The sequence below is a fragment of the Sapajus apella genome, unplaced genomic scaffold (assembly GCF_009761245.1).
Source record: "Sapajus apella isolate SASKATOON/1434 unplaced genomic scaffold, GSC_monkey_1.0 scaffold77, whole genome shotgun sequence".
NCBI classification, from domain to species: Eukaryota; Metazoa; Chordata; class Mammalia; order Primates; family Cebidae; genus Sapajus; species Sapajus apella.
Genome location: NW_022437017.1, coordinates 4,502,337 through 4,520,203, shown reverse-complemented (window position 1 = coordinate 4,520,203; position 17,867 = coordinate 4,502,337). Strand labels below are relative to the sequence as shown.

Genomic DNA, 17,867 nt, shown 5'->3' with positions numbered 1-17,867 from the left:
CATCCTTCAGACATTTCATTGTACAGGCCACACTACTGGATTCTGGATCTAAGAATTCTCCCAGATGTCCTGTTCCTTCTATGAAGATAAAAAGCCAAAATAGGTGAATGAGCCTGGACTTTTCACAGGAAAGCTAGAAATAGTGGCATTTGTCTGGTCTGCATGCGACCCAGAGATGCTGTGGATAAACAGGTCAGTTCGTTTTCAGCCAAGTAGCAGAGACGAGATGAACCTGTGGCTGCAGTTGCTTTGCTGAATCTGCAGCTGATGATGGAGTGTCTCCTTTATGAAAGAATTCTGAGGACTTCCCCACTTCTTCCTATTTAGGGGGAAGAGAATAAGGAGAAAAGGTGAATGAGATTGTAATACCTCAGAAATTAACTAAAACTTCTAACTTGTCCAGAGATGACAAGCTAGGATTTCTGTAAGGTCCGAAGCGCAATATCTGACTTTACAACTTCCCACTCTCCAAAAAAACTCCACAATCCTCACACTTGTAATCCCAGCACTTTGGGAGGCCGAGGTGGGCAGATCACGAGGTCAAGAGACTGAGACCAGCCTGGCCAACATGGTGAAACCCTGTCTCTACTAAAAATACAAAAATTAGCTGGGCATGGTGGCACATGCCTATAGTCCCAGTTACTCAGGAGGCTAAGGCAAAAGAATTGCTTGAACTTGGGAGGCGGGGGTTGCAGTGAGCCAAGATTGTGCTACTGCACTCCAGCCTGGCGAAAGAGTGAGATTCTGTCAAAAGCAAACAAAAAAACCAAACAAAAAACCAAAAAACTCCACCGTCTATAATGGTCATTTTATTTTATCTTTTCACAAACATTTACAGGGGCTTCCTGTGCTGCCAGGCAGCCTTCTAAGCGCTTAACTTATTTGACAACATTTAGTCCTCACAATGAGAGGTGCTACCCTGGCTGAGAAGCTCTCTGTCCCAAAATAAAGCTCATATCTCTTGAAACAGCTCTGTGGGCTCAGCATTCAGGCTGCCGCAGGGACAAACCCAGTTTCACGAGTCACAGCACACAGGAATCTGTGGTTTCTGACCAAAGTACTTAGACTCTCTTCCTAGTCCTACAAATCTAGACAATTTCACAAATCAGAGGGTTTCTTTGTGTTGTTTGTTTGAGATCTTACTCTCTCGCCCAGGTTGGCATGCAATAGCACCATCTCAGCTCACTGAAACCTCTGCCTCCTGGATTCAAGCATTTTTCCTGCCTCAGCCTCCCCAGTAGCTGGGACTATAGGCACATGCCACCACACCGAGCTAATTTTTGTATTTTTAGTTGAGACTAGTAGAGATGAGGTTTCACCATGTTGGCCAGGCTGATCTTGAACTCCTGACCTTGTGATCTGCCCGCCTCGGCCTCCCAAAGTGCTGGGATTACAGGTGTGAGCCACTGTGCCTGGCCAAAGTCATTTTTATCAAATACAGCCTTCAATTTTCAGTCAAGTGCCAGCTTCTTGTAGTCACTTTATTTAAAACTGGAATCTTTCCACCCTGTCACTCCTGAATGCTCTCCATTGCTCTATTTTTTCTTTCTAATATTTATGACTTTCTAACAAACAATAAAATTCACTTTTGGTTGTCATTCCCGCACCCAAGTAGAATGTTAGCTCTGTGAAGTCAAGGACGACTGTCAGTGTTTCCACTAATGGTTCTCTAGCAGCTAAACAGTGCCTGGCCCAGAGCGGACAATAAATATTTGTTAAATGAATATTGTTAATAGATTTTAAAAATTATTTTTTGTTAAATATCCTCTGGGTGTTTGTTGAAGGAAGAAATGAAAAGAGAGAGGAAGAGGCGAGAGGAATAGAAAGAATGAAACAGAGAGAAGGAGGAAGGGAGAGAAAAAGAGAGATAGTGAAAAAGACAGTGAGAAAGAAAATGTAAGGAAGGAGAGGGAAACCAGGAATGAGGGAGAGAAAGAGACTGAGAGAGAGCAAGAAGAAAGGGAGAAAAAGGAAGGAAGAAAAGAGGGAGGAAGAGAGGGGAAGAGGGAGGGAAGGAAGTTAGGAGGGAGGGAGAAAGAGGGAAGGAGGGAGGGAGAGAGAGGGAATGAAGGAAAGAAAGAAAGAAAGGTTCTGGTTTTGGTCTCAAAACCCAGAAACTTCAGCTGCATAGTACAGGAATCTAATGGAATTTCTCTCTCTCTCTTTTTTTTTTTCCCCAGATCAAGGAACCAGGAAGCTTCAAGAGGCATGAGATGTCGGCTTCCAGAAAGGCACTCAGAAGGAGCTGATCTTACCGTCTTGGTTTGGGTAGTAGAGCGCGACATCTCAGTGCTTTCAGTTTCTACCCCTTTCTGCATCCCACTAAACCATTTTTTGTATTCCATTCGCACCTGGAAATTTGAGTAGAGAGGTCCGTGTTACATCCAGAGCTTGGTTTAGGAGAAAGGATCCTAAAATGCAAGGCTAAAGATAAAGATACCAAGCCCTACCTTCTTTCTAGTTTTCCATATCATCTTGGCCATGCTCTTGTTGATTCATTTTATGTAAACCTTGTAAAAAGGTGTATATTAAATGTCAGACACTAGGACTCAATAGATGATGATTGATGATAGTGATGAAGGTGACTGTTGATGATACTGGTGATGATAATGAAGGAAACTAAGATGATGGTGATGATGAAGAGGAAGGTGATGGTAATGGTGACGATGGTGATGACGAAAGTGATAATGCTGAAGGTGTTGATAAAGATGATGAAATTGATGGGGAAAGTGATGGTAATGGTGATGATGGTGAGGGCGATGATGATAATGAAGGTGATGGTAGTGATGATTATGTTGTAGGTGATGATGATGGAGGTGACAGTGATGATGGTAAAAGTGGTGATCATAATGAAGGCTATGGTAGTGGTGATGATGGTGATTATATAAAGATGATAATGATGGTAATGCTAGATGATAATGCTGTGGTGTTGGTGATTGTATGATAGTGAAAGTCACCATTTCTTGAACACTAGCCATATTCAAGACCTTGTATATGCAATATATCACTTAATTCTTACATAAATGGAGTGAGGAAGACATTTCTCCTACCTACAATTAAAGGTGAAGAAGCTGGGATACTTGCAGGTAAATTGACATGCCCAAGGTCACACAGCCAGCACTGGAAGCCTTGCCATTCTTACTCAGAGCCTTGACGCTAACCATTACACTCACCCATCCTCTGTGATTCCAAGAATTACCTGTGATTTCAAGAATTGCCTTACTGTAACCTCCTTAATATGCTAAAATGACATTTAAAGATGTAATGCCCAACATCGTTTTACAAAGACAAATTATATTTTACTTTTGTGAGTAAGAAGTACCAAGCATGAAGGCACTAAAAGATTGCAGAGAAGTTAATGACATGTTAAGATAGCCTTTTTTGCCACTAGCACCTTAACTGCTGGTAGTTTTATTCAACAGCAAAGGGAAAACACTGGGAAAACTGGTCCTAATTTTCTATGGAGAGTAAAATTTAAATAACAACCCTCACTGAGGTCTTAATATGTGCCAAGTACTATTCGAGGAGATTGCACTGATTGATTCATTTTAATCTTCAAGCCTCTACTGAAGGTATCACCACATTTGCAGATGAGAAAACTGCAGATAATGCTCAGAAAGGTTAAGCAGTTTACCCAGAGTCACACAGCCACCTACTCAGTGGAAGAACTGGTATTAGACTTGAAGTCTCTTTGAGCTTGTGGGAAGATTATTCATCCCTGAAATATGGTCATATGACTTTCTTTGACCAATTAAATGAGCAGAACAGAGGTGCCTGACTACGAGGTAGAATCTTTAAGAGAGCTAAGCTGTGCTTTCCCACAGTTTCCCTTTCCCGTGCCATGAAACCATCAATGTTCTAAAGAGGGGGCCACACCTTCAGCCTACATCCCAGAGGAAAGATGATGTAGGTTAAGTCACAGTTACGTAGCACAAGCAAGAAATAAACATTTATTGTTGTAAGTTGCTGAGATTGAGTGTGGGAGGCAAGGGGCTATTTGTTATTGCCGAATAATCCACCTTATCCTGACTGATCCATGCTCTTCAGAGATATGTTACAACACTAAACAGATGAAACTCACAGCATACCCCAGCAGCACCAAAACCCTCATCCCCAAATCAAGGCAACCCCAAAATACAATTATAAAAGGTCAGGGAAGAGTGAGAATGTGAGCAACCATTCAATTAGACTTTGGGACTAGGCTGATGACAGGCAAAATAATTACCCTTACCTGGCAATTAAGGAGACAGTATACCACAAAGAGCAACACTCCCTGAAGGACGTTGGTGATGGTGAATACGTATGCAATGATTGATCCAATCGTCTTCCCTACTTCTTCAACCATAAAAAAGCCAAGGCCCCAAGAACAGCCCAGGATAAATAGCTGAGCAATGGCTTTAAATGTCATGACTCTGCAGGGAATAAAAGTAATGACTACGGTTTACTAGGTATTCACTACAAATGTAGTTAATATTAGCGCTAACTAAATGCTTTGTGTGCATTCCCTTATTAAACATCACAACAGCTTCATGCAGTTAAGCAACATATACGACAAGGTCACACAGCGTGAGGATGAAGCGGAACCAATGGTTTCAATCATGGCAAATCCCTGAGAATAGTGCTCCCCTCCACTCCCCCTGCCCCCCCCATTGCAAATAATTTGATTTCTCCACGTCGTCTGCCTAGACTTTTTGGAAGATTTATGGGAAATGCCTTCTAGAAATTTGTATTATTGAATAATGGTGAATTCCTGACTTTAGAACATAATGTTTTGTTTCTTCACACAAAAATATATTGTGTTTCATATAATGGATTGGGATTGTTGATGGCAGCTGGCTGGGAGCGCTAATGAGTGTGTATGTGTGTGTGTGTGTGTGTGAGAGAGAGAGAGAGAGAGAGAGTGAGAGAGACTTGTGTTACCCCCATGGAAATATAAACTCTGCGAGGGCATATTAATGACAGGCTTTGTCTGTTTTACTCACTGCTGTATTTCCAGTCCCTAGAACAATACCTAGCATCTAGTAGATACTCAATAAAATTTTTTTTTTGAGGCGGAGTTTCACTCTTGTTACCCAGCCTGGAGTGCAATGGCGTGATCTCGGCTCACCGCAACCTCTGCCTCCTGGGTTCAAGCAATTCTGCCTCAGCCTCCCGAGTAGCTGAGACTACCAGCATGTGCCACCATGCCCAGATAATTTTTGTATTTTTAGTAGAGACGGGGTTTCACCTTGTTGACCAGGATGGTCTCGATCTTTTGATGTTGTGATCCACCCGCCTTGGCCTCCCAAAGTGCTGGGATTATAGGCGTGAGCCACCGCGCCCAGCCGGTGCTCAATAAATATTATGGTTTGTGATAAGCTTGCTAATTAGTCCTTCTTGTTCCTCATTTGGTTCCTAGGTTTTCCACAGCTGCTATCTAGCTTGGTAGTTTTTCTTATATCCAGCCCTTCTTCCATTTATGCTTACAGAAAAGACAGACAACCTACCTATGTCTGCCTCTAGGAGATGACATCACTGGCATATCAGGATTCTCCCATGACAGCTTTCTGTTTGGCCTAAATGGTGCCGTATGGCTTCATCTCACTGACTATAGCCAGTTGCCCCAGTGAAGACCCCTGACCTATAAGGAGTCAGTCAATCAATTCCGTCCCCCCTCCTCCCTGAGCCAACCAGATTTTCTCTCTTAAGCATTTGAAGTAAGAGGCTTGGAGAATGGACCTGTGAGACCCCTTTGGGGTGGCTCTACCCTGCTGATCAACTGTGGGAAGTCAGTCTGCAGGGAGAGAGGACAGAATCAAGGTGCAGGAAAAAGGGAGCCACAGATATGCGATTCTGTAGTGCAGTGCCTCATTCTGAAGCTTAAAAGGCAAAACGAGTCAAGTGTATGGGGGCTTCTAACAGATCTGGAACAAGTCTCTTGACTCCTCTTTCCCTACCTCTCCTTCCTGCCATGATGTCTGAAATTTCTAGAATCTAACTCCTTCCTATTGAAAGAGCACAATGTTTCCATGATGTCAGTGTTAATTTCAGATTTATTACTTAGGAAACAGACAAGATAGTTAACCTCTACCCCAGAGGATGACATTAACTTAGCATAGCACAACAGGAAAACAGTCTATTCACCAGCAAGAGGAAGAGGCTAGCAGCAGGGCATCGCTGCTGGGGATTAGATCAGACGTGGGGCATGCTGTTTGCAGTTCTGAGGAAGAAGTGAGGCATTTGAGGGTAAGGAATTGAGAAATAGGGGGATGAAGAAATACTAAGAAGGGTGACACTTTGATCCACGAGGATTGAGAAAACCAACGTTAAGAAATGTCAAATTTGTCTGATAAGTAAGTAGAGGAGACTAGACACAGGGTCTGAAATTAGACAGATAGTCCTTTAATTTTCATGCACATGACTCACCAATGCAAGATCCTTACCCACTCTTGGGTAAGGTGAGCTGCTGGCTCATCTTATCAATGAGTGTGTTACCAGCATTCACCGCATGGGTTGAAATTATTAGCATTCTGTGAAATAATATTGGTAAATGCCCAGCATCTATCAAGATCCTATTTAATACTTGTTTTTGTTAATTATTTGTAATAGCTTAGATTGGTACCCGTGAGAACTGAGTTTCTACAATGAAAGAAGTGGAGTCCAGAGGTGTGTGGACTCTTGGTGGAGTGGGAGGAGGATGTTGATACTGTTGGAATTAATTTCTTATGAAGAGTATGTAATACAACGGAGGTACTTGATGAATGTTTTTTTTGTTTTGTTTTGCTTTGTTTTCGGGTTTTTTTGAGACAGGATCTCACTCTATTGCCCAGGCTGGAGTACAGTGACATGATCCTAGTTCACTGCAGGCTCGACCTCCCAGGCTCAAGTGATTCACCCTCCATAGTTTCCCAAATAGCTGGGACTGCAGGTGCACACCACTATGCCCAGCCAATTTTGTAAATTTGTTGTAGAGACAGGGGTCTCAAATATGTTGCCCAGGCTGGTCTTGAGCACCTAGACTCAATCAATCCTGTCTCCTCAGCCTCCCCAGGTGCTAGGATTACAAATGTGAGCCACTGCACCCCGCATGAATATTTATTGAATAAGGAAATAAAGTTACCTGAAAATCAGAGTTTCTATTTCTTCTATAAATTGTCCTTCACATACTCTTTATCATGTACCAGAATAATTTATAGCATATTTCTGCATGGGTTCTTTCTTTCCCCAAAATGTGGTCATGTAGGAATAACGTGTGGGTACCACTGCTTCTGATGCCTTCTTACCTGGTATCCTGAATGGTGGAAACGTCTTTATTGAGGGAGGAAAGTTTGCTTCTCAAAATCCACAGAATTTGGAAGTAGAACACCAGGTTTATCTGTGGAAACCGCATGAAAAAAATGACTTGGAATTTTCACTTGGAGCCATTTTATATAATCTAATTTGAGGATGACCTAAGAATCTTTTCCCAACAGGCACAGGTTTTATAAAGATGGTATGCATACATGTTCTGCTCTATTATGTGCAACACACAGCAAATACCCTGTAGTTGCATTTGGTGCTTGACTAGGGTGACTACACAACTTATCATTCAAACCAGGCCACTTTGAAAGTGGAAGGGTGCTGTTAATGCCTCTACCAGGGAACAGGTGTCATCAGAAAGTCCTGGCAAACAGGAAACCATGTCACCCTGTGTAGAGACACCAACAGTTAAATATATGTTGAATGAATGAATACAGCATTTTGAAAAGAAGTCCCAGGAGAGGTGATATTATTACATCAAAGCAACAAGTGAGCCAGGAGAAATCCAAGGAAAGAAAAGTGAAGACAGTACTTTGAGGAAGAGGGGTTGATCACATTAGGCTGTATTTCCTATCTTATATCCCCTTTCACAGATAAGAAACCCATTTTGCATGCTTGGTCAACCCAAGGAGGGCACACCCATAAATAAGTATCACCTACCAAAATAATGACTGCCACTGGCCCCATGAAGCTCCAGATGAATCCTTTATCAAGCTTGAGCCAGCAGCTGTTGAGAGAGAAGGATTAGCTGCCTCTTCCTTGGGAGAAGGCAGAGAGCTTGAATGCCGGTGCAAGATCTGAACAGGGCCAGGAGTTGCTTGACTCAGAATTCTGAATTTTAGATGGAATCAGATGTGGGCCCTCATCTGACACAGATATACGCTCTGAGGCTGGGTTTTCTCAAGGCTATAGTAGGAATGATCAAAGTACTGGAAAGATTAAATGATTACTGTAGCTGTATACTGAGGCTTGAAGCTGGGTAATGCCAGTTCTGTGGCTTCGTCGTTCTCTTAAATGGTGCTGGCCATTCTAGGTCTTCTGCCTCCTTTATCTAAACTTCAGAATCAGTTTGTCAATAGCCACAAAATAATTTTCTGGGATTTTGATCTGGAAGGTGTTGGATCTATAGATCAAGTTGGGAAGAGCTGATATCTTGACAACATTGAGTTGTCTTATCCGTGAACATAGACCTTCTCTTTATTTGGATATCCTTTGATTTGTTTTTTCATCAGAGGATTTTGTCATTGCTTTCATATAGAATTTGTAGGAAAGATTAAATAAGATAATGTGCTTGAAGTTTTTGAATAGAGTTCCTAGCAGTGAATTAACGGTAATAAATGTAGTTAGCAGGTCAATAATGATTAATGAGCAAGAGAGTAAAAACAATAATTTACAGCTACAAAAACCAACTCTAATTAAGCATATTCCATGCACCAAGTACTCTGTTGTCCAAATAGTTTGTATTCTTTTTTGGCTTATGATAGCAAAGGTAGTATAACTTTATTTTATTTTACTTTTTTGAGATGGAGTCTCACTCTGTCACCCAGGCTGGAGTGCAGTGGCATGGTCTCAGCTCACTGCAACCTCTGCCTCCTGTGTTCAAGCGAGTCTCCTGCCTCAGCCTCCTGAGTAGCTGGGATCACAGGTGTGTGCCACCATGCCCAGCTAATTTCTGTATTTTTAGTAAAAACAGGGTTTCACCATGTCGGTCAGGCTGATGTCAAACTCCTGACCCCGTGATCCGCCCACCTCAGCCTCTGAAAGTGCTAAGATCACAGGTGTGAGCCACCATGCCGGGCCCAGATAACTTTTTTTAAAGGGAACCCGAGAGCCTGACTCCAACTTTCGGTAGGCAGAAAAGCTTCCAAACTTAAGTTCTATTCCAAGGGTTGCCAATTATGGCCCATGGGTCAGATCCATACCACCACTTGCTTTCATAAGTTTTACTGAAAGACAATCATACTCATTCATTTGTGAGTCAACAATGCTGCTTTCACACTACATGGGCAACCTTGACTAGTCACCTCAGCCACCCCGTGGCCTGCAAAGCCAAACATATTTACTATCTGGCCCTTTATCAAAAATGTTGGTCAACTCCTCTACTATTTTATCTCCAGCATTCTGGCAGGATGTAGAGTTGAAGCTGGAAACAAAGCATCTCTTTGACTTTAAGAGGGATAACTTTGGGAGGCCAAGACAGGAGGATCACCTGAGGTCAGGAGTTCAAGACCAGCCTGGCCAAACATGGTGAAACCTGTCTCTACTAAAAAATACAAAAATTAGCTGGGCATGATGGCAGGTTCCTGTAATTTCAGCTACTCGGGAGGCTGACAGGGGAGAATCGCTTGAACCCAGGAGACATGGTTGCAGTGAGCCGAGATCATACCACTGCACTCCAGCCTGGGCAGCTGAGCCAGACTCCGTCTCAAAAAACAAAACAAAACAAAAAAAAGAGGGACAACAGCATCAGATACTATGTTTTAGTGTATGTACAACCTACTTCCACCCAAGCAACATTAACAAAATATTAATTTCTTCAACTAACTGTTGTGTGTTGAGTTTTGCAAGCTTCTTTAGTGAAGCAATAAAACATGGCTATTCAGAGTATGGCCTTGACAATTCTGACTTACTTGCCTTCCAGCTCTGACCTTGGGAAAGTTTATGAAATGCACTCAGACCCAGGTGTCCTATGCATAAGAAAATAAACTGCTGGCAGGGTGCAGTGGCTCACACCTGTAATCTCAGCACTTTGAGAAGCCAAGGCAGACGGATCACAAGGTTAGGAGATTGAGACCATCCTGGCTAACACGGTGAAACCCCCATCTCTACTAAAAATACTGAAAAATTAGGTGGGCACGGTGGCACCTGCCTGAATTCCCAGCTACTCAGGAGGCTAAGGCAGGAGAATCACTTGAACTTTGGAGGCAAAGGGTACAGTGAGCCGAGATCACGCCATTGTACTCCAGCCTGGTGACAGAGCAAGACTGTCTCAAAAAAAGAAAAAGAAAAGAAACTGCTGACTTCATAGAGTCATGGTGAGAATGGCATGAGCTACTTACTGCATAGAGGAAGCACTATTTCTCATGCATCATAGGCCTTTGATAGTTTTAATAATGGTGTTTTTCTTTACATCTTGGATACTCTCAGCCCATTACACCTACTCTTTCAGAATCCAGCAGAACACGTAGCCCATGAGTTCTTTTTTTTTTTTTTTTTTTTTTTTTGGGACGGAGTTTCGCTCTTGTTACCCAGGCTGGAGTGCAATGGCGCGATCTCGGCTCACCGCAACCTCCGCCTCCTGGGTTCAGGCACTTCTCCTGCCTCAGCCTCCTGAGTAGCTGGGATTACAGGCACGCGCCACCATGCCCAGCTAATTTTTTGTATTTTTAGTAGAGACGGGGTTTCACCATGTTGACCAGGATGGTCTCGATCTCTTGACCTCGTGATCCACCCGCCTCGGCCTCCCAAAGTGCTGGGATTACAGGCTTGAGCCACCGCGCCCGGCCTAGCCCATGAGTTCTTAATGTGGGGTTCTGAATTTTCTTTTATTTTTTTTGAGATGGCGTTTCATTCTTGTTGCTCAGGCTGGAGTGCAATGGTTCGATCTTAGCTCGCCGCAACCTCCGCCTCCTGGGCTCAAGCGATTCTCCCGCGTCAGCCTCCCAAGTAGCTGGGAGTACAGGCATGCACCACCATGCCCAGCTATTATTTGTATTTTTAGTAGAGAAGGTGTTTCACCATGTTGGCCAGGCTGATCTCGAACTCCTGACCTCGGGTGATCTGCTCACCTCAGCCTCTCAATGTTGTCCCTCTTAAAGAGATGCTTTGTTTCCAGCTTGAACCTCCACCTCCCAGGTGGAGGCGCCACAACCTGCGCCTCCTAGGCTCAAGCGATTCTCCTGCCTCAGCCTTCCAAAGTGCTGGGATTACAGGTGTGAGCCACCCCGCCTGGCCTGAATTTGCTTTTCCTGTCTCTGAATTAACCGAAGTTTTATTCAAAATTTCTTGTATATGTACATTTGTCTGGAGAAAGGGGCTTTGACTTTCAATAAGATTCTCAAAGGGATCCAACCTCAAAGATGCTGAGAACCATTGTTCTAGGGATTTTCCAGAGAAAATAGAATTCAGGCTTAAGGAAGGACTGGTTTGAAGTATAATTGACAATTAAAAGATGGACTAAGGGCTGGGCGAGGCGGCTCATGCCTGTAACCTCAGCACTTTGGGAGGTCGAGGTGAGTGGATCACCTGAGGTCAGGAGTTCGAGACCAGCCTGACCAACATGATGAAACCCTGTCTCCACTAAAAATACAAAAATTAGCTGGCGTGGTGGTAGGCGCCTGTAATCCTGGCTACTTGGGAGGCTGAGGCAGGAGAATCACTTGAACCCAGGAGGTGGAGGTTGTGGTGAGCCAAGACCTCACCATTGCACTCCAGCCTGGGTAACAAGAGCAAAACTCTGTTTAAAAAAAAAACAGAAAAGGCGGACTAAGAACACATTTTGATTTTAAGTCACACGGGAGCTGTGGGCATCACTACCACCTTCATAAAGACACAGACTGTGCTTACTGAGTAAATGTTCCATAATTCTTGGGTCCGACTATTGCAGACACAGCAATAATCACAGCCGGGATCCCGTAGCCTACAGGGTACATGAACCTCTTCTTGAATCTGCCCGTGCTGGTGTAGTTGGCTACCCTGAGGTTCCTGACAGTGAGGAAGAGGTGCAGCCCTTCCAGGAGCATCCAGGTGAAGGAAGCCAGGTAGAGGAAGTGCAGCAGCCCTGCAATCACGGAGCACAGCACCTGGAAGGGACAGAAGAGTTAGGGGTGTGCAGCAGATGTGGTCTGTACCTGATTATATGCTCAGCACTTAGCATGTCATGGATGCTGCCTGGAATTTCAATGTGAGCACCTGTGACATTTTGCCTGGGGGCTACACTTTCTCTGAGGACTTCTAGCTATTGAAGTTTGTTTACATCATGCACAGAGCAGGGTAGAAACCCAAGGAATAGATGTCGTGGAAACAGCCCCCAAATGTATAATGGACAAACATTGGTAGAATCTAGTAATATCTAAGACATGTGCTCTACACTGCCCCCTGGAGCTCCTTGGTGGAATTGAGCTCCAAATGTCCATAGTGGAAACTGTCTTAAATTAAAGCACATCTATTGGCTAGGCATAGTAGCTCACACCTGTAATCCCCAGCACTTTGGGAGGCCAAGGCGGGTGGATCATGAAGTCAAGAGTTTGAGACCAGCCTGACCAACATGGCGAAGCTCCATCTCTACTAAAAATACAAAAAAATTAGCTGGGCATTGTGGCGCTTGCCTGTAATCCCAGCTACTCTGGAGGCTGAGGCAGGAGAATCGTTGAACCTGAGAGGTGGAGGTTGTAGTGAGCCGAAATTGTGCCACTGCACTCCAGCCTGGGTGACAGAGCAAGGCTCTGTCACAAATAATAGTAGTAATAATAATAAAAATGTTTTAAAAAGAAACCCAAGGACTAGCTATCATGGGAACAACCTGCAAATGTATAATGGACAAAAACTGGTAGAATCTGCTAGTATCTAAGACAAGTGCTCTACACTGCCCCCTGGAGCTCCTCGATGGAATTGAGCACCAAATGTCTGTCGTGGAAACTGTCTTAAATTAAAGCACATCTTTTGGCCAGGCACAGTGGCTTGCGCCTGTAATCCCCAGCATTTTGGGAGGCTGAAGTGGGTGGATCACCCAAGGTCAGGAGTTCGAGACCAGCCTGGCCAACATGGTGAAACCCCATCTCTACTAAAAATACAAAAATTAGCCAGGCGTACTGGTGTGCGCCTGTAATCTCAGCTACTTGGGAGGCTGAGGGAGGAGAATCACTTGAACCTGGGAGGCGGAGGTTGCAGCGAGCCAAGATCATGCCATTGCCTTCCAGCCTGGGCAAAACTCCATCTCAAAAAAAAATTCATGTGCTGATGTTCTAATCCCCAGTATCACAGAAGGCGACTGTACTTCAAAACAGGGCTCTTTAAGAGGTCATTAAGTTAAAATAAGGTCACATGTGTGGGCCCTAATCCGACACAAGTTATGTACACCAAAATAGGAGATTAGAGCACACACACACACAAAGGGATGGCCACGGAAAGACAAAGGAGGAGACCGCCATCAACAAGCCAAGGAGAGGAGCCTCGTAAAAAGCCAACCCTGCTGACATCTTGATCTTAGACCACGAGCCTCCAGAACTGTGAGAAGATTAATTTCCATGGTTTCAATCGCCCCATATGTGGTACCTTGTTATGGCCACCAGAGGAAATGGATATACTCTTATAGAAGTCATGCTTCATGATTTCTCATAATCCTCCAGATGTGTTCACAGACACAAAATTTCCCATTCCATGTGCATGATAAGGCTCCATTTCTCATTGTGATAAAATAATGAGGATGGGATTTACCCTCCCACATTAAACAATTAAAATAACATTGTATGACATTATGAGTTAAATTAAAGCACAGATATTGGAGAATAGGCATTGAATACTTGTGTTTATAGTGATCTCTAAAAGGAGAAAAAAATGAGGTAACTGTCTCAGGCCTTCTACTCACTATTTTAAGAGAGTCTATGGGTCATTGCTCAGGGAGAAGTAACCCCCCAGAAGTCCAGTGGTCTTGCTGAATTGAGGAAATAAAGTTCAAAGTATGAGGAGACAGCTGGGCGCGGTGGCTCACATCTGTAATCCCAGCACTTTGGGAGGCTATGTTGTGGGTGGATTGTCTGAGGTCAGGAGTTCTAGACCAGCCTGGTCAACATGACGAAACCCCATCTCTACTAAAAATACAAAAATTAGCCAGGTGTGGTGGCAGGTGCCTTTAATCCCAGCTGTTTGGGAGGCTGAGGCAAGAGAATCGCTTGAACCCAGGAGGCGGAGGTTGCAGTGAGCTGAGACTGTGCCATTGCACTCCAGCCTGGGCAACAAGAGCAAAACCCCATCTGAAAAAAAAAAAAAAAAAAAAAAATTTGTGAGACAAAATACCACAGGGTAGGGGGCTACAGAGGGGCTGGGGAGTGGGGAAGGGAGAGATTGGCAGAGGGTTTCTCATCAGTGTTTGAGTTCTTACCAGAAAATGCTTGCAAGGAGACTAACCAAAACTAGGAAAAGCCTCCTAAAAAGGAGTAGACAGAACAACCTTCTGAGTTCACACAGGACTGGAACTAGGTTGTTCCTATTCTCCAAATGGTTTGTTCCTATTACCCAATTTTACCTGAAGTTCTGTGTGTTAGGGGAGTCTAATACACAGATTACCTGTACGTTGGGGGAAATTTTCTGTAAACTGACTCTCTGTATGTTAGGGTAGACTCTCCTAACATCCAGAACTTAAGGTAAAATTATCAGGAAAGTATTATACCATTAACAGGGGCAAACTACCCCTAGACTTAAGAACATTCGGTAACCACTCTATGCAGTCTTAGAATCAAGACTTGAACGTATCAGACTATTTCCAGTCACTTAATTATGTTCCCTCAAAAGCCTGAAAATGTTTAAAGAATTTTTTTTTTTTGAGGAGTCTCACTCTGTCACCCAGAGTGGAGTGCAGTGGTGTGATCTCGGCCCACTGCAACCTCCACCTCCCGGGTTCAAACGATTCTCCGGCCTCAGCCTCCTGAGTAGCTGGGACTACAGGCACCCGCCTCCATGCCCAGCTATTTTTTTGTGTGTGTATTTTTAGTAGAGACAGGGTTTCACTATGTTGGCCAGGCTGGTCTTGAACTCCTGACATCAGGTGATCTGCCTGCTTCAGCCTCCAAAAGTGCTGGGATTACAGGTGTGAGCCACCAAGCCCGGCCTAAAGTATTTTTTTTTTTTTTAGAAAAAAGATACAACGCTCATAATTTAAAATTTACCAAGAATGCATTCACACAATAACTAGCAGCCCTGCAATGAAGCAGGTAAATCCAATCAGGTAGTATACACACATCCTATATACACACATCCTACTGTTTCTGTCTCTCCAGAAACCCCGCCTAATACAACCTCCTAACTACCAAATCCAGCAGTCTCTCTACTTGACGCTTCAGTAGAAGCTGGTCTGCCGAGTTGGCACTTGCTGTCCTTTGATTTCCTGGACACTCATCTATCCAGGAATTCTCACCTGCTTATCTTTTACTGTTCTCGTATATCTCGTACATCTTCCTCCTCCCAATCTTTAGATGTTGGTCTTCCACTGAGCCTTAACTTTTTTTATTTTTATTTTTTTATTGCTCTCACCCAAGCTGGAGTACAGAGGCATGATCTCAGCTCACTGAAGTCTCTGCCTCCTGGGTTCAAGCGATTATTCTGCCTCACCCTCCTGATAGCTGGGATTACAGGTGCGCACCACCATGCCCAGCTAATGTTTATGTATTTTAGTGGAGACAGGGTTTCAACATGTTGGCCAGGACAGTCTCGATCTCCTGATCTCATGATCTGCCTGCCTTGGCCTCCCAAAGTGCTGGGATTATAGGCGTGATCCACCGCGCCTGGAGCACAGAGCTTTATTCTTAATCCATTTTACACATCACTGATCATTATTTCTGTAGCTTGACATGTCTCTTTCAAGGAAAAAACTCCAGTATCCGTTTCTCCGGCTCCAGTCTCTCCTGAGCTCAAAATTCCTATTTCCAATTTTCTAAAGTATGTCTCAATTCCAGTGTCTGACCAGCACCTATAACTAACAGGTTTAAACCCGAATTCATTCTATGTCTAGCTCAAGTCGGTTCCTCTTTCTCTAGCCTCGTTAATGACATCACCATCCATCGACCCAACCTGCCAAACGGAAATCCTGTAATTCATCTCCATTTCTGCTTTCTCGAACATGGGCCATTTCCACATCTCTCTGGGCCCCAAGTCTTACCCACTCCCCTTACAAGCATTTCTAAAACCTGGTCCACTTCCTCTAGCAGGTTCATATTTTTATTAACTCCAACTCAGACTATTCATAGTCACTATTCATTCTGCTGCTAGCTTCATCTCACTCCAGTTACCTTTACCTTCAACTTTTGTTGTCTTGAGAAGTGTTTTCTGTCATTCCTAGCCTGAAGTCCTTTCCACTGCTGCCTTTCCACAGGTTAGGAAATCTGTGGCTTTGAGGCAGTTCTGGCCCCATGTCTGTTTTTGTAAATAAAGTTTTATTAGCATGTGGCCACACACATTCATTTGCTTTTATCTGTGGCCATTTTTGCTTGTTTTCAAGACAAAGTCTCGTTCTGTTGCTCAGGCAGGCATGATCTCAGCTCACTGCAACCTCCGCTTCCTGTGTTCAAGTAATTCTCCTGTGTCATCTTCCTATGTAGCTGAAATTACAGGCATGCATTAGCATGTACAGCTAATTTTTGTATTTTTAGTGGAGACAAGGTTTCACTATGTTGGCCAGGCGGGTCTCAAACTGCTGACCTCAAGTGATCCACCTGCCTCAGCCTCCCAAAGTGTGGGATTACAGATGTGAACCACCATACCCAGCTTCTGTGGCTGTTTTCATGCTACAGTGGCAGAGTGGAGCAGCTGTATAAGCCTGCTGAAAATACTTACTGTCTGGCCTTTTATGGAAGACTTTTGTCAACCCAGAAAATCTAATCTTAGCTTTTCATATTCTGACTCCAGCACCCTATTCATCCATTCTCCAACATTCTCCCTTGCTTCCAGGAATGGATTTCATTTCGATTCCAGTTCAGACTGGAGTGGTAGTAGCTTCCTGGAGCATCGTGTTGTGAAAGATTGCAAAACTTAGTGAGAAAGGGCCACAGTTGATTAGTGATGTCAGCACAGAGCTGAGAATGGAGTTAGGGCATTTTCACAACGTATTTACCATTCCTCCACAATGCCATGCTCATCAATGCTTCAGATCCTTCAGATTCACGATTTCTCCTGCCTGGAATGCCTTTCCTTCTGTTCTTTGGCCAGTAAACTCTAATTTATCCTTTGAGAACCATCACAAAGATCTGCCCTATAAAGTTCACCCCCAAATCCCCAGTTACTTGTATAAGTGCATGAAGCTTCATCAATATGATACCCGAGCTAGAAAGAAATTATTTAGGCAGATAGTGAGGGCAACAGAGACCTCCTTGGAATTTCCTTTTTAACACAAAGCCCCCAAATCATCTCTTTTCTAACAAAGAACAGCCTGAAAAATCGAGCTGCAGGCATAGATAAGCAAGCTGGAAGCTTTCATGAGTGAATGCCAGGAGCTGTCCCTATATAGAAAAGGGCTACCTGGAAGTCAGGCATGTTTTAACATGGGGGCTCCATCTTCCTTTTTTTCTGTTACCTCGTGTACAGTAAAGAAACAGGCATCAGGTGATCTGGATAATAAAAGATTAGAGTGGAGGTGACCAGATTTGTGCAGGCTATACAAATGGCATACCTGTTCCAACCAATCTTTTCTGCCCTATGTACATCAATCATCACTGCCTCAAACTTTTCTATAAAACTTCCTGCACTTCACTGAAGCAGCAGCAACTGATTTTCTCCAGAACTCCTCTCTATACAGACAGCTTGTCTCTCTCTTTTTTTTTTTTTTTTTGAGACAGAGTTTCACTCTTCTTGCCCAAGCTGGAGTGCAGTGGTGAAATCTT

General features: G+C 43.8%; 1 protein-coding gene across 3 annotated transcripts in view; it reads right to left on the bottom strand.

Annotated features, from left to right (window-relative positions):
• Positions 1–17,867, bottom strand: part of LOC116532677 (putative adhesion G protein-coupled receptor E4P) — a 51,899-nt gene continuing 34,032 nt past the window's right edge. For 2 of the 3 annotated variants that reach the window (XM_032252056.1, XM_032252057.1), the window contains exons 12-17: positions 11,845–12,080; positions 7,939–8,005; positions 7,263–7,354; positions 4,232–4,412; positions 2,256–2,351; positions 1–319 (exon numbers count right to left, since the gene is read on the bottom strand). In XM_032252056.1, the coding sequence (XP_032107947.1) occupies positions 194–319; positions 2,256–2,351; positions 4,232–4,412; positions 7,263–7,354; positions 7,939–8,005; positions 11,845–12,080 (798 nt within the window). In that variant the 3' untranslated portion in view covers positions 1–193. Of the gene's footprint in view, positions 323–2,255; positions 2,352–4,231; positions 4,413–7,262; positions 7,355–7,938; positions 8,006–11,844; positions 12,081–17,867 lie in introns of all 3 variants that reach the window. The other variant, XM_032252058.1, reaches the window with a different exon arrangement.